General features: G+C 40.4%; 1 protein-coding gene across 1 annotated transcript; it reads left to right on the plus strand.

Annotated features, from left to right (window-relative positions):
* Positions 1 to 1764: 1764 nt before the first annotated feature.
* Positions 1765 to 15668, plus strand: LOC127609282 (phosphatidylinositol transfer protein alpha isoform-like). Its single transcript, XM_052079132.1, has 12 exons — positions 1765 to 1925; positions 3680 to 3710; positions 6881 to 7026; positions 7357 to 7448; positions 7621 to 7628; positions 7823 to 7897; positions 9412 to 9483; positions 9620 to 9697; positions 9793 to 9903; positions 10015 to 10137; positions 13361 to 13431; positions 13499 to 15668. The coding sequence occupies exons 1-11, from the start codon at positions 1909 to 1911 to the stop codon at positions 13403 to 13405; spliced, it is 798 nt and encodes a 265-aa protein (XP_051935092.1). The 5' UTR covers positions 1765 to 1908; the 3' UTR covers positions 13406 to 13431; positions 13499 to 15668.
* Positions 15669 to 16767: the final 1099 nt, after the last annotated feature.

Consider the following 16767-nt stretch of genomic DNA (forward strand, 5'->3'; position numbering starts at 1 on the left):
CACAGTGTGTCATTTCAATGCAAGAAAAGCACATTCGGGGCATTGTTGAAGTACCTTATGAGAACAGTGGGACTCTGGGAGGCAAGATTTCACAGAAATGTCCGCCCATATACTTGGTAAACCTGATTCGCAACAACTTGCCACCGCAGCGAAGTTATTTCAAGAACATCGATGGTTGTGACTTAGCGCATGATAAACAGGTTAGACCGGACTCTACCGTTGCTGTAGCAGTTGGATCATGCGTACTTTAACCCATAGAACAAGAATCACAAGAACCAATCAAAATAAATATCGTAACACGGGGAAAGCTGCTGATCCGGTTGGGTCATAAGGCCTGACGTACCTGCATAGCCCTGTCCATGGTGGACTGTACCTTCCTGAAACAGGCCTTGACCTGACTGCAGGTTCACTTTCAACCTCCACAGGCTGTGTGCTTGTCTCCTCTTTGTACTTGGAGGAGAACTTGATGTTCCGTTGTTCCCCTGTTGGCCTGGTGTGATTCGCCTTTTTGTGTCCTCACCTCCATATTTAGCCAGTTTCCTAAGCATCTGGTCGTGCCTCCACTGAAACCGACCCTTTGTCAATGAAGTTCTTCAGCCGGATAAGATATGAAGAAGGGAGGCACTGACCATCCAACAGAGGGCCCAGATTTGCTCAGTCCAAAACCACTGGTGGATGTATTGTGTGCTGGGTAGGCTGTCGTAGGATGATCTAATAGGAAAATTCAGCCAAGCTCGTGGCATTTTCCACATCTGGCTAGCTGACTGCTCGGCTTGCAATAGCCTCCCATGTTAACCTCAGCGACAATCCTTCCTCTCGTTTTTTGTCACTTTGGACCACAGCGATGGTTGGTGCCCCAAACCGTGGCCCGTCCACCCTGCTTGGACCCTTCCCGCTAACTCTTGAAGTTGCAACCTGCTCACTCCCTTCCGCACTTCCTCTTCAGCCCTCCGTTTCCTTCCAGTTGCCATTTTCACTTGTGCATCACTCACTGCACAGCCGTCGAAAGGCATCGGGGAGACCTATCCATTTCCAAGACTTAAATATGTAATGTATATACTACAAAATATACGCAAGTATTTTCACAGTTCCTTTGCCCCTGCAAAAAAAATAAAAAATAATAATCACAATTCTTCACACAGAGGAGCTAATCCAAAAGAAGCCATCTGCAACCCATGGCTCCAGAGACACTTATGGCTCTTTCATCCTTCTGTTGTGGCTCTTTGTGACTTTTGAAAAAAATGGGTAGTTAAATTTAAAGTACTTTGATCATTTTTCCAATGTCATTCTTAATATGAAGACTACAGTGTGCTTATAATATTGACATTTAAAAAAAACATATTTTCATTTGTCTGGTTGGTGCACAAAATGTATTTTATAATTTTTCAAGTGCAAAGATGTCATTTTGACCACTTATCATTTGTTTAAAATGTGTATTTGCTCATTTCACGGGTCACGTAAAGAGTTTTGTGTTTGACATCTGTGCATTAAGGCTTATGTTTGACGACTGTAGGGTCCAAGTGGGATTTTTGAAATAAAGGTGATTTGCCACCTTAATTCGCAAGTGGGAGACTTGACAACTTGCTTATGGTCGTTTTCAGATTTAATAATACTTTAGGTATTGTACAACATTCCTTTAAAACACGAGCGGGTGTGTGTCAGCGAGAGAAATTAGACTTTTTTTTCCTGTCCGGTGACACGTGAACGCAGCACGGCGACGGAGTTACCTGAAACTAGGTGGGAATCTCTGCCCCTCCCTTTGGTGGGGCAGAGACTCCCTCTTTCTTTTTTTTTCAATCCTGGACGTAAGACAGCGGCGTCAGGGAAGGCAGACGGTGAATTGTCAACTTTGAACAAGAAGCTGCTTGGTGCTTTACATCCTTTCGCTCGGACGAAGACGCCCTCAACATGTTGATTCGAGAATTGTGAGTCATTTATGTTGTTTCAACTTGGCGAGATTGTCATTGTGTCTGTCAGGAAACATTCGTGGCGTCAAAGTGAAATATTTCGTGCTCGCCAAACTTTTACTTGTTTCGCGATGTGAGCGTCCCACGAGATGTGGAGTTTGCTTTTTATGCTGTGGATTTGTTCAGTGCGTTAACCAAGTCCAGTTTTGAAAGGATGTGCTCTTTTAAAGTAACTCGTTGTTTTTTTATGATGTTTGCAACTGAGCCAGAGTTCAAGAAGCGCACACTTCCACCGGTTCCCCGACCTCGTGACACTGCGACGTAATTAAACAGGAAGAGGACTTTACTGCTGAGCTTGCTTTTGATTGCATTTACTCAAATTTAAACAATATTATCATACAATACACCCCCAGTGTTATGCGGAGGACTAGTATACCTTTAAGACCTCTAGAACAATTAAGTGGAGGCTGCTGATAAGGAAGGCAATGTTAAATTCGTGAAGTCTTAAATGGGGTGATGAAGTGGTTTTGCTGTGTATAACGCAAATTTCACACGGTATTGCAGTGGCGAAATTGTACAATAAAATCATTGTTGGTTGACTTAACATCCAGTAGTTAGCTGTCACCTGACCGCAGTCCAAAGTGCATTGAAGGGAGCAGACACGTTCAATTATTACGCTTTAGTCACACCAACCCTCATCTAAAATCAACTCGATATCAAAATATTTATTTATGTAATTGTCATTTCACTTAAAGTGCGTTGAAACAACAGGCCGTGGGTTATTCTATAGAAAATCAAATGTAAAGCGCACATGAAATATTCCTGCCCTGCTAGACGGACAATAACACGTGGCAATTAATTAGATATTGTGTCAAGGAGCATGAGAATGTTCCAAATGGGACACACGCACGCACATGCGCAGACACGCACACACTGTACATGGTTTACACACAAAGCCCTTGTCTTTTGTCTTGATTTGTTTGTTCATTCCCTCTTCCTCCTCTTTAGGTTTCTGTGAAACTTGTTTCAGTATAAGTACCAGGTAGTGGGAGTCAGTAGCTATTTTAAAACAAGCTATTTTAAACACTGACTACATTTTTTTTGCGGGGTGGGGGGTTGTAACATTTGAAGTGCCACTGATGGTGTGTGAACACAGTCCCGTCACAGTTACTTAACCAGCGACGGGCTGGGCTCTTGGTAGCTATCGGCCATCAGTTGGAATTTAGACTTATCCACCTTTTACACCGGATTATTTTAACAGCACAATCGCGAGCGCTTTTTTGAAAGCCGTACTAAGTGACTATGTGAAACATTGTTCGCTTCAGGTGTTGACGCTGTACGGCAGAAATCACAAATCGGCTTCCTACATAAATTGCTGTGGCTGTACGCAAACTGAAGCACAGTTTGTCAACCAATGCAAAATTTATCCAAACATCTTGTTCGTGAAGCGATTTTGTTCATGAATACGGACATTCATGAACCAAGGTTCAGCTGTAAAATACATGACGGTGGATATCTAGTGATGTTGGCAGACATGTTTTGCCATTGGAACTTGGCTTTCTCTGATCAGAAGAGAGACAAATACTGAAGTAATTGAGGGCCAGCTAGCTGTTGCTAGCTGGCCATCCCTGGAGGAGGAGGAGATTGTTGACATTGACCGAAGAAAGTGAAGAATGATTTCAATATGTTTCGACAATGTGTTAACATTTACTGAAGAGAAAATCTTTTGTTCTGCAGTGTTCTAACATCTGATGTTTGTGTTTCTCTCCTAGCCGAATCGTCTTGCCCGTGTCAGTAGATGAGGTAAAGACTTTCCCATGTACTTAATACATCAAGGCCTGTCTAATTTGATGTTGTTGCAGTTAATTTTGATAATTGCAAAACAGTCCATTCAATGTTTATAGAGCTATTTATTTTCTCTGGACTAAATACCTTTTATGCTGAAGTAATGAAGCATTTCAGGATGTAAAAAAAAACAAAAAACGTCCCAACCTTTTTTCGTCAATGAGTCATAAGGTGTGCATAGAGATGTGGTGTTGAAATGAATCAAGTATCTCTTGGGCACAGGGTTGGGACTGCATGCCGACATCAATTTACGTGCAGCCATACCTTTTGTAACGTTTGCAAAATGTGTTGAGATGATGCACTTGCAGGTATTTGATCTTTCAACCCTCTCATTGAAAATCCTACTTCAAATAATCACCTCTTCCTCAACACACTGCAGAAGCCGTTGTCTCAGCCAGACAGAAATGAACTGATTTCTATGTGACCGCTTTCCCCCTTTTGATCTCTTGGAATACAGTAACGGAAAAAAACAAATTGATACTTCACGCAGTAAAGTCACTTGTTGACTTATTTCTAAAACCGCCATCTTGATGGTTGGATATGAGCCACTCTGAGGGACACGTTTGAATATATTGATCTTGAATTGTACATGCTAAATCTAGTATTCAGGATGCAGATGAGCAATGCAAAACAATAACAGTAATGCCGTTCTCCCTAACTATGCACAAATGCTGACAGAAGTCTTCACTTTGTGCCGAGTTTTCCCAAAACTCAGTTTTTAAGGACCTAAACCGACTTTGCACATGGATGAAAAAGGTACACCAAAAATGAAAATAACGAAGAAGTGTTTGTGTGGATGTGATTTTTTTATATCAACAGTCCGGTTCGTTTGTTTCCTAGTTGTCTACCTGCCCACAGAATTTTTCAAGGCAGAACATGGATCACTGTCAACTTTTGCGTTTGGAGCAATACCTGATGTCTTAAAAAAAAAATTTGTATGCCGGTATTTTGATGAAGACATGGCCATTCTTTAAGTGCCATTTGAAAGTTATTTCGGTTTAATTTTCGCCAACCTTATTGTTGTGGATGTTTGTTTCAAGGAACAACAACTCAAACTGTTGGCATGTGAGCGCAAGGATACGTTGTGATCTAAAATGATGGATTTGAAGTTATCTGTAATATTTTAGTGAATGGGAAAGTTTATAATTGATTATCTTTTTTTAAATGACTAAACCAAGCAGGTGATGAAATGCTTGAAATTCACAGATTCCCCGTGACACAACTTTTAACATTGTTTCACCAGTCCACTAAATACGCTTTCAAATAACCGAGGAGGAGAGAGTGAGCATATTGGCTAAACATGTTCAGACCAACCATGCATATCAAGTTTATCCTGTTGGTCTATTGCAGTTTAATATAAACTGGTCGCCCTGAAATCTCACAAAGGCTTGGGTCGCGTCCTCTAGAAAGCAAAGGAAACATTCTGGTTAGACGTGCTTCGTGACATTCCGTTGTTTCAACTCAACCTTGCATAGACACCTCCTCTTCATTCAAGGGAAATAGGTTTTTCCAGATTGAGAATGAAAGGTAGCCAGTCACCTTTCCCGAATAGCTATGGCAATCTGAAGGACCGAGAGAAGCATTTTAAAACGGTACACGGGAGCTACGATAGTTAACACGCTATGAAAGTGCGTCCCATCCCTTGATCATCTTAGGAGCCGTTATGGCCGTTGCTCATTATGGCATGCGTGTGCGGTAACGGGTCGATCGCGGGAGGTTGGTTGATCGAAAAGTACTCCCACATTCCCAAAATATGCAGGGTGGGCGAAATTGTCCCTAGATGTGAGTGTGAGGGCGGATGATTGTTCGTCTCTGTGTGCCCTGCGATTGGCTGGGCAACCGGTTCAGGATGTCCCGAGACAAGAACACTCAGACTCACACCCAAAATTTCCATTCCCTAACCATGGGTGTATTTGTAAACACAGTCCAAGCAGGCACTGTTTCACTCCAACCGTGGGGAAATTCAGAGTGATGTTCAGTGCTCCAAAAAAAAGGAGTGCTGGAGCCCAGTGCGTCAGATAGCACATGTGGAGACAGTTCAAGTACTTACGAGCTGTTAATTGCTTTTCAGTCCTTGTTGTGGTGCAAGAAACCCACATGCTAGACACGTGATACGAAGAAAGTCACATTCAGTAATGACTCGCGAATCTGCATTGGCCAAGGTGATGATGATGGTGGAATTTTTGTTTGGCGTTCTTCCAATTAGATTTATGAAGACAACTGCCCAAAGAAAACATACAGTCATTGATGATATAGCGATGCATGTCAGGTCAAGGCACTGGGGAAAATGGCTGTCTTTACATCTTCGAAATATACACAAGCTTATGGTGGCATTGTGGACGCTTTTCTGATCCCACCAGTTGATAGGATGTTTGGGGATTAAGGAAATAATTGTTCAAGATGATAATGCATCACCCCCATCCATCCATTTTCCAAAACACTTATCCTGAGCAAAAACTGTGAAAACATTCCTTGAACAAAACGACATATACGGTCAACGTCATGGCCTGCAAGTAAACCGGATCTCAATCCAATTGAAAATCTTTGGTGGAAGTTGGAATAAATGGCCACGACAAGGCTCCTACCTGAGAAGCTGATTTGACAAAAGCAAGCTGTTATAAAAACCAGAGGTGGTGTTGAAGTTTCCTTTTTGTCGTTTTTTTTTCATTCAGAATTTCATGATTTCAAATTGTTTTTCCCTCTGATTTGTCCACACAAGTAACTGTTACTATCACCTTTAACCCATCCTTGATTTCTTTGAGTGTTTTGAGTTGAGTTGCCATTTAAAACGACCTTAGTTTTTTTTTATGTCATTGTCATTGTTTTTCCTACAAAATTGAACAACTGAATGAATAACCTGTGACTCTGAGATTGGCAATTGCATAATTGTTGCCAGGGGTTGTATAACTCAAACAAAGTGATGCCATGGGAACTCAAGCAAGCTGTCATTTCATTTTTTTATTTTATTAAAAAAAAAAAAAAGTTGCAATTTTGACGAGACAAGAATTCGGACAACCATGATACACAAGTGGCACCTGCGTATAATTTGCATGGCCAGCCAAACTGTGGAAAAAAAGTGTGACTTACGGTTTGAAAAATAGGATAAATGAAAATCTCTTCTCTTGCAGTATCAAGTGGGCCAGCTGTATACGGTAGCAGAAGCCAGCAAAAATGAGACCGGTGGAGGAGAGGGTGTTGAAGTGGTGGTCAATGAGCCCTATGAAGAAAACGGGGAGAAAGGACAGTTTACCCACAAGATCTACCACCTCAAGAGGTTACGTCGCACGCCGCTTCCTGAACATTTATTGGGCCGCCTTGAGCTAAATTGCAAGGAAGGCTCTCACTAATACCGTTTTGGACGTTAGTCTACTTTAAAAAGCAGTGCCATATCAGACTGGCTTTCGAAATGTTGGTTTCAAGTCTTAAAACATGACCAAAAGGGTGCCAGTTGAATCAATTGTGAGGCATCAATTAGTTGCCAGTTGTAATGAACCCTTTCCTGCACCCCGTAACCTGATAACATGATAAGCTGTCCACCGTAGTAGCCACTGTCCCTGAAAGGGTTCATTCATCCCGACTCATATCAGACTATTTTTCTCGACAGTAAAGTGCCAACCATCGTGCGACGGCTTGCTCCAAAGGGATCTCTTGAGGTCCATGAGAAGGCCTGGAATGCATATCCCTACTGCAGAACCAGTGAGTGCCTCCGAATCCCACAAAAAAGATAAATAAATAAATTGTGGTGTAAATTTATAGTCTGTTAAAGATCTGCCATTTATCATTTATGAATGAGAAGATAAACTCAATGTATTAACTTTAAGTCTCTGCTCTCCACTTTATCCATCACTTGTGGACAACCCTGATAAAGTTCTCAGTGTAAGTAATAATTTCCTTTGTGTTTATTCTTTGGGTGAAACACGTTTTCATTAAAACATGCCGCACAAAATGAAATGTTGTGACGCAATGAGGCATTCGATGAGCGTGTCTCGGGGTGCTTTGGTTTAACCGTGCTATTTCATAGAGTGCATTGGAATATGACTGACGCTATGCCATATGCCCTTTGTTTCCAGAACTCATACATGAAGGGCAATTTTGAAATTAAGGTTGAAACTTGGCACAAGCCGGACATGGGAGAAAAGGAGAATGTAAGTTGTGTGCTGTGCTTGTGTTAGGTTGTGTGTAATCTAGAAATTTTCTGATGTTGCTTTGACTTTCCGATTGTAAATCCTCTCAATAAACTTGCATTGTGTGGTGAAATAAAAAATTTTAGTGGTTCAATTTTAAAAAGCGAAATTTTAATATATTTATGACAAATAATGAAACATTTGAAGTCATTTTGATGATGACAGAATACAGATAAAAAGGCATGTTACCATATCAAGAAAACAAAAGATTTACAGAAACAACCGGAAAAAAAATTTAACAGAAATTTGGGAGCATTTGTACAGAAGCAGCCAATGTGGAGAGAAAATGTTTTGACTGGCAAATGCATTCAAAGTCAAAATTAAGCACTTTGTTACAGCTGCAGTTGTTGTGAAAGCGCGATATAAATGAGGATATATTGTATTGTAAAACGTATTTGCATGTACGTACAGTCCACTTAGCTTTCGGACAAAATGTTTTTTGGGGATATGTGTATCATACAGAGAGTATGACTTGTGGAACTGAACTACTGAAACACACTTTTTAAAAAAAAACTTTGCCTCATAGCAGACTGAAATTGTCAAAGTAATTTTCCAAAGTTTTTTGGAACATGAGAGGGGGAGAAAAAAAAGTAACATATTGAACAAATAAGACTTCAGTTGCCTTGTGTCAATTCTTGTGCAAATGATCATGTCCTGGCTGACTGATATTGTGATGTTAAGATAAAAAAAAAAAGATGCTGGAATTGATGCGATCAGGGTAATGATGTTACCATATTTTCCGCACTATAAGGCGCACTGAAAAGTATAGCATTTTCTGAAAAGATCACAGCGCACCTTAAAATCCGGTGTGCCTTGTGTATGGCCATTACAGTAATACGTCAACCCCAAGATGGCTCCTTGTTGGAGTCATGCTTGCAATGTTATAACTTGCTGTTGATTCAGTGAACTGTGTCGCTGCTTTATTCAATACATTTTTGTTGCAGCTCCGAAAAAAGGAGAGCTGTGGTGTTGTTTTTTTTAAACGCACACTTTAATAATGGTTTTCACAGTCTCAACAAATACGGCCACGTCTTTGTCTGTCTCCGTGCCTTCTCTTCTTCCGTTTGACTCGATAGGCGTTCATGTCCGCCTCCGAAAAACGTAAATTAATGATTCCTTTAATGAAACTACGAAAATTGATAATAATGCATCAAAAGAAAAAATCAAGCAAGGAAATCACAAAATAAATTCGGTAAGCCGCCTACAGAATTTATTTTGTGATTTCCTTATTTGTGAATACATCACTGTACACAACAAAGGAATAAATAACAAACACTTATGAGAGAGTCCAGTCTCCTACATTTTACTGACCTCTCATCGTCCTGCTGCAGCTACGCTCAAGGAAATGCCAAAATAAATTCTATAATCCAATGCGCCTTTTAGTACGGAAAATACGGTATTTGAATTTATTTGTATGTCCATGTATTTTGTAAAACAACGGCCACAATGGCTTGATTTGAAATGCCATGTTACAGGTACACGGACACGAGAAATGGGATAAAGCTCAGGTTGTACACATCGACATTGCTAACCGTGTCAGTGAAAAGGTAAGAAAGGAACAATAACTTTGAGCTACACAGATTTCATCTCAGTCCACTCAGAGGAGATGATTTATTTATTGCATTGCTTGACATATACTGTATGTCATATGTGATTAAATGTGCGCATGAATACTCTGTTAAGGAGTACAAAGCAGATCAGGATCCTGCCAAATTTAAGTCTGCAAAAACTGGAAGGGGGCCCCTGGGACCTGAATGGAAGGTAGGCATTTTCACAAGAATAATCACATTTTAGTGTGGCAGTCATACAGATTGTTTTTTATTTTATTTTTTATTTTTTTGCTTTTGTGATCGCAGAAAGACATTCTCAACGACCCCAGCTGTCCACATATGTGTGCCTATAAACTTGTCACGATAGAGTTTAAGTGGATGGGCCTGCAGTCAATGGTGGAAAACATCATTCTAAAGGTTTGTCAGTCATACTACCATCTAGTGGGCTGATGCGTGAACTGCAACAAAGAAGTGCTCACGTTGTCACGGTCCTGTTGTATACCTCCACTAACGTACTTTTTTGTGCAGGCGGAGAGGCGCATTTTCACCCACTTCCACAGACAGCTATTCTGCTCGATTGACAAATGGATCGATCTTTCCATGGATGACATCCGAAAAATGGAGGAAGAGACAAAAAAGGAGCTGGATGAGGTGACTGAACAGTATAGTACTGTACTTGTTTGCTTCCTAAATACACTGGCGCCCCACCGTTCCAAGCAACCTATTTTTTATTATTATTATAATTATATTTTTTACGAACCTCTGGAAGGGTCGGGAAGAGAAAAATTAAGACAAAAACACCAAAAGGTGTGGATTGAGTAGAATGAAAACAAAAGAAGTAGGAATTGAAGCAAGATTACAGTTCGCTTGTTTGTACAAACACATCAGTCTGTGTGCATCATGAAAAGCGTATTTTAGCTTTTAATTAAGTATTGATTGGACCACTTGGAAATCAACCTTCCTTGAGCCAAGGTGTCTATTTTACATGAGAATAATCTCACAGAGAAGCAGAAAAAACAACCAACAAACAAAAAAACTGATTGTTTTATCATGGTACTTTCTGGGACAATTTGTTCTTGCAACAGGCCGATTTTCACATGAAAATGGACACTAGCACTAAAATGTTTGGGGTCCTACCTTCATTTGGAAAATGGAAAAAGATGATAAAACCATATTATTTGTTTTAATATGGTTTCTGTCAGAGGACAAACATGACACAAACATTACCGTTTTCCGATGCTGTAAAAATGTATCGAACAAATATTTAATGTCAACATTTCGTCAGCAAATATTTGCGTCATAGCCTGCGACACAAGTTTCTATTAGCAGAGTGGGATGTCAGTCAGGGGGCTGTTGTAAGAAAAAAAAAACCCAGCTGCCTTTCATGTACAATTCACCGAGGGTACTTGCTAAGAATGGGAATGTGGGCGGCCAAGAGAAGCATTTTTAAATGATACCTCGTTCATTTTAGCAGCTGTTAAGGCGTTGCTCTTTACGACATGCGTGTGTAAATACAATACAATACAATACAATACATACTGATTTATATAGCGCTTTCACAACAGCGGCAGCTGTAACAAAGCGCTTTACAAAACAGTTAACATAAAGTAAAATAACAAACACAACACATAACATAAAACACGACAGTCGTGCAGTCCTAACCACTTTTCCGTCACACGCTTTGTTGTTTGAAGCGGTTTGAGATGAAAGAGGAGAGAATCAAAGTGTTCTTTAGCCAGTGGATCAGAGACGTCATGCTCAAAATGTGCACACGTCGGCTACAAGCTAAGTTTCAAAGTCAACAAGAAGCTGTAGCATCCATTGACGAAAAAAGAGATTGGTTCACTTCTCCTGTCCCATGGAAATCCACTTCAATTCCAAGCGGCAACTCACGGTTCCAAATACGCATCGGCGCTCTTCGCCAACGCTCCTCTCTCCTCATCCTCAACTTCAGCGGCCATCCATCCAGCCGCACCAACGCCAACTGTCCAACAGCGCTGACATAGCCACTGAACAAATCGGGGTTGTGAAAAATGTGTGTGTATGCGCGCGTGTGCAGTAACTGGTTGATCGCGGGAGGTTTGTTGTTCGAAAAGTAGATCTTCCGTCCAAAATGTTTGGGGGGGTGGGGCGGCGGGGGTAAACATGAATGCTCGTTGTGTATTTGTAGCCAACTTGGCCTGCTATCAACATGGCTAATATAGCTCATAGATACATACAGCATGTGTGGCCTTCATCATAAGGCTTTTAATTTTTTGCGGCTCCAGACATATTTGTTTTTTGTTTATTTTGGTCCAACGTGGCTTTTTCAACATTTTGGGTTGCCGACCGCTGGTCGAAAGTGACAAGAGTTGAGAAAGTAGCAAAACTTGAATTTACCTTGTCCTCGCCACTTTCTTTTTTTAATCATCTGCCGACATTGCTACTTTAGTTGGAAACAAGGTTGGATTTTTTTTTGTTCTTTTAAGCTACAACATCAGATATATTTGTACTGTACAAAAAAAGTATTTGTATATGGCTATACCAGGGGTCTGCAACCCAAAATTTTGAAAGAGCCATATTGGACCAGAAAATGTCTGGAGCCGCAAAAAATAAAAAGCCTTATAATGAAGGCAACACATGCTGTATGTATCTATATTAGCCTACTATCAAAATGACTGAGTTGGCTACAAATACACAATGAGCCTTCATGATTTTTTTCTCTCCCTGCACTGTGCATCCTGTAGATCAGGGGTGCCCAAACTTTTTTGGCTGAAGATCTACTTTTCGATCAGCCAGCCTCTTGCGATCGACTTGTTCCCACACGCGCGCATACTCATAAACTTACACACACATGCCATAATGAGCAACAGCCATAAGGGCCCCTAAGATGAACAAAGCGTGGGACACACTTTTGTCAAGTCAAGTCAACATTATTTATAGAGCACTTTCAAACAGCCATCGCTGCATACAAAGTGCTGTACATGGAGCAATTTAACATACACAATAAACAATAAACAGTAAGACGAATCCGTAATAAAGGTGGTAGAAAGCACCAGGCAGTAAAATCAAGAACAAGTCTTTTGCAGCAATAACTATCGTGGCTGACGTGTACCGTTTAAAAATGCTTCTCTCTGCCCTCCACATTCCCATTCTTTGCCAGTACCCTCGGTGAATTGTACATAAAATGCTATTTATTTTTACAACAGTCACCTGCCTGGTATCCCGTCCTGCTAATAGGAATGTGTGTCGCAGGGTATGACGCAAATCTTCGTTAAAACGTTAAGAATGTTTGTTCGCCTAAAGAAATCATATTAAAACCAAAAATATATGTCCCTCCCCCATCTTTTTCTATTTTCAAACATTTTTGAAAAAGCTCCAGCGAACCACTAGGGCAGGGGTGCCCATTAGGTAGATCCTGATCTACCGGTAGATCTAAGACAGGTCCCAAGTAAATCCGAGGAGTGTCGAGAAGAAAAAAAACAAACAACCATTTGTGTGTCTTTGTACATGTTAGTAATATATTTTTGTGTTAATATACACTGCACACTAATCATCTTATCAGTCTCATTTTCACTAAAAAACATATTTAAAAAATAAAATAAAGCAGGTAAATCTTAAATGTGTGTGTGTGTGTGTGTGCGTGCTTGCGCCGGTAAGGGTAGATCCCGTGAGGTTAGTTGATCGAAAAGTAGATCTTCGATCCAAAAAGTTTGGGCACCCCTGCACTAGGGTGTCGCCAAAGGGCCGCCAGGTTGCCGACCACTGCGCTATACATAGGAAGTTGTCAGTATCGGTTGAAAATGTTCATGTCATGCATCACTACTTGATCAAATGGAATTGGTTGTTAGACTGCACTGGAATGACGCATGCCGACAATATCCCTCTTCCACAGATGAGACAAAATGGTGAAGTTAAAGGCATGGCCATTGATGACTGAGGGCGTAAGCAATTTTCTTTGTCCAGGTTGGTTAATAATTCATACATTTCACATTTTGTCTTATCTAGAACATGTTTTTAATCTGCTTTTCAGTTGGTGCTCTTCATGCAGACTGTACCCTTGAAACACTGGACCGAGCCCTCCCCTTTCTGATCCGAGGAGGCTACAGTTCCTTTATAGAAGCTTATAATTATACATTCAAAAGCAGTTTGGGAAAAAAAACGGTAGCTTCAGTCAACAAGTTTGCGAGGTGCTTGAACCTTGTAAATTTACTGGCATGAAGTGACCTATACCAGTTATCCTGTCAGTGATTTGTCATGTCTGAATTGCACTCGATTGATACATTACCGTTTTATTGTTGTATGGTCTCCAAAAGACAAAGTTGTTCAACTTTTTTTTTCTTCTTTCTCCTTTAATACAATGAAACGTGTTGCTTTTGAGACTTTTGTTATGTCAGTTCCTATTGTTTGGGGCTTACAGATGATCCTTTTAGTATCTTTTGAAGGATTCTATGTCATCATTTGAGTAACCACAAGAAAACCCCCCGCTTATATGTTCTATTAAAACTCCCTGATATTAAGTAGTGTATTTATTTCCATTTTCAAAGGATCATTCAGAGGTGGAGGAAAATGCTGATGTAATGGCTCGGTGAGCTAACTGATGTTTTGTACACTCGAACTTTTCTTTCTTTCTTTTTTTTTGTTGCAGGTGCTAATGTCATTATCACTCAAGTTTGCAAAGATTTGGGAACCTATTTTTGTGATGATACTTGGATGAAATGGTATTGGATTTAATGTCATCCATTTGAGTGTCTACCAATGTATGTCAAATGTACACTTGTCATTCCTTTTCATCTTCTTTCGATTCACTTGCAGAACCAATACTTGTTGGGAAATGACCACAGGATATTTTGCATAGGCGTTTATAATCATTTGTGGATTAGGTTTACTCAATGTTTCCTGTCATTGATGGAACCTTTGACTTGGACATTTCAAGGAACACATCTCTGATATGGAGGCGTTTACATTCACAACAACACTTGAGACAGCCTGCGTGCGCATGAGCCCAAGTTGCAAGGAAATAACTTCACAAGCATCACCAGCAGACAGTGACAACGTGGATGTCAACTGTAATACACAAATAGTCATCAAAATATCAGCCTTCGGGCCGTGTTCAATTTCACTACACTGCAGCTAGCGAGAGGACATTGTTGGCCATTTACAGACACTCCGTTGTTAATTGAATTTTTACCGTTTCCAGCAAATTGTATAAGTTTTTTTGTAACATCAGTTTTTGTCATTAGTGTAAAATATCCATTTTTATTTTTTACCCCTTCAAATTCCACTTTTTTTGGAATGCGCACGATGTACAATTTCAAAAATTATATTTTTGTGGTCACTGTCAGTAGTATTTAGCATGGTCTTTTTTTTTACAGAGCAGATGAAACTATTACATCACTTGGGTGGTGGGCGTGGTGGAGCCTGTCCGAGCAATTTAGAGCCTTTAATTAACCGAGCATCAATCCATCCATCTACCCATCTGTTCTCAGAACAGCTTATCATGTTTCTGGAACGTGGGAGCACCCGGAGAAAAACCCACGCAGACACGAACACGGGGAGAACATATCAAACTCCACGCAAGAAAGACAGAGCCCGGAATGAAATTCACGACCCCCAGTGGACTGCCACTCATTCTGCAAGTTTTTAGCGTGTGATTCTGACCCTGTGGTTGCAAGGTGTGCTCTTAAAAAAAAAAGACATTTTTGTGAAGATTTGTAAGTCACAAGTGATTAGTCATCAAGCATTGAAAACAATGCTTTTATGCAAGTCATCCTGTGTGGAGTCACCAAAAGACTAAAACTGGAGCAAGTATTTTCCCCAAAAGCTGTTAAATGTAAACACTTTGGTTTAGTTGTTCAAATGTTGCTCATTGCTGCTTTTCACTTGGTTTTGTACAATAATGTGTGTGTGTTTTTTTGTGTGTGTGGGGGGGGGGGGTCATGTTTTGGAGCATTGAATGGTATTTGTTGCATTTGCTTTTTTCTAGGTCTTCGTTATTTTAGTATGACAGAGAACCTGACAGGGATTCAAATATGGCTCAATTTTGAGTTTTATTTTAAGTGCATTATCTTTTATTCATTTAAAATTTTAACTAATGTTGGATGCAAATTGAAAGTTACGGAGCAAAAGCAGTTATTTTAATGGCGCTAAGAGGTGTACTTTTTGTTTTTCCTTTTCTGTGGAATACAGTTCTATTAAAAATCGAGTCTGTTTTGTGGTGTTTTACGTACTTGACACCAACCGGGGGTTAAATGAAGTTGACATCTGAAAGGTCAACAATGTATTATTTTCTGAATACTGCAGTTACTCCATTCGAGTATATTTTCATCTAAGTTTTTTTCACCGTGATTTTTGTTGACTTGTTTCATTAAGTCAGCATTAAACACGTTGGTGTTATTTTAGCATTGGATAATTTAACTGTACATACGATGTCAAAACAATGTACCCATAATCCTATTATAGAAATTAATCTGACCAACGGAAAAAAATCAGCTTCTACTTTAGTTAATATGGGGTGGGTGTGTGTGCGCGCGCGCGTTTGCATGTGTGAACGTGCGGTAACGAGTCGATCGCGGGCTAGTCTCTTGAGAGGTTTGGGCCAAAAAAGTTGGGGACCCCAGCCTTAAATGCTCCTCATGATCAGGTGTTGCAGCTGTCTAAAACTTCTCAGTGGGTTGCACCCCTGACTTTGGACGAAGAGGGTTTTTTTCCCCACAGATACACAGTGTGTATCGATTCTTGTTCCGAATGGAAAAGGCAACCCTGCTTAAGGTAGTGTCTGCACCAGAGGAAAAAAAACCCTAAACAAAGTAAAAGCATCTTTTTCGATGACTTATGTACTCCCGTGGTTCTCTTTCCTATGAAACATGCGAGGAAGGCGTTTGACATGCCGACTCCTTGTAAAACTGTCCCTCATCAGTTGCCGTACTGTGCGGTTACACATATAATTGGCCATCAATCGACTTCTTACCATTGACCTTTATAATTGTAATGTTTCACTTTTAAATAATGCAACGTTTATATTAAACAACACCAACACTACTCCTATGAGACATTAAAATACAATAACAATACAAATACTGGTTTGTTTTTAATAACGCGTGCCTCATGTGGTGGGGCGGTGTCACAAGCAACTTGGTGCGAAGTTCGGCCCTCTCCAGGCTTCAGCTACAAGTGTTCTTGACCATGCAGCGTAAATCCAAAACCGGTCAATAGTATCCAGCTGCAGACTCGTAGGAGGAAGCTTCAGGCAACCGGTGGCGGGTCAAGTTTCGCCTCTCAACGCTTTTAATTTGAAGGCGC

The sequence above is a fragment of the Hippocampus zosterae genome, chromosome 10 (assembly GCF_025434085.1).
Source record: "Hippocampus zosterae strain Florida chromosome 10, ASM2543408v3, whole genome shotgun sequence".
Taxonomy (NCBI): Eukaryota; Metazoa; Chordata; class Actinopteri; order Syngnathiformes; family Syngnathidae; genus Hippocampus; species Hippocampus zosterae.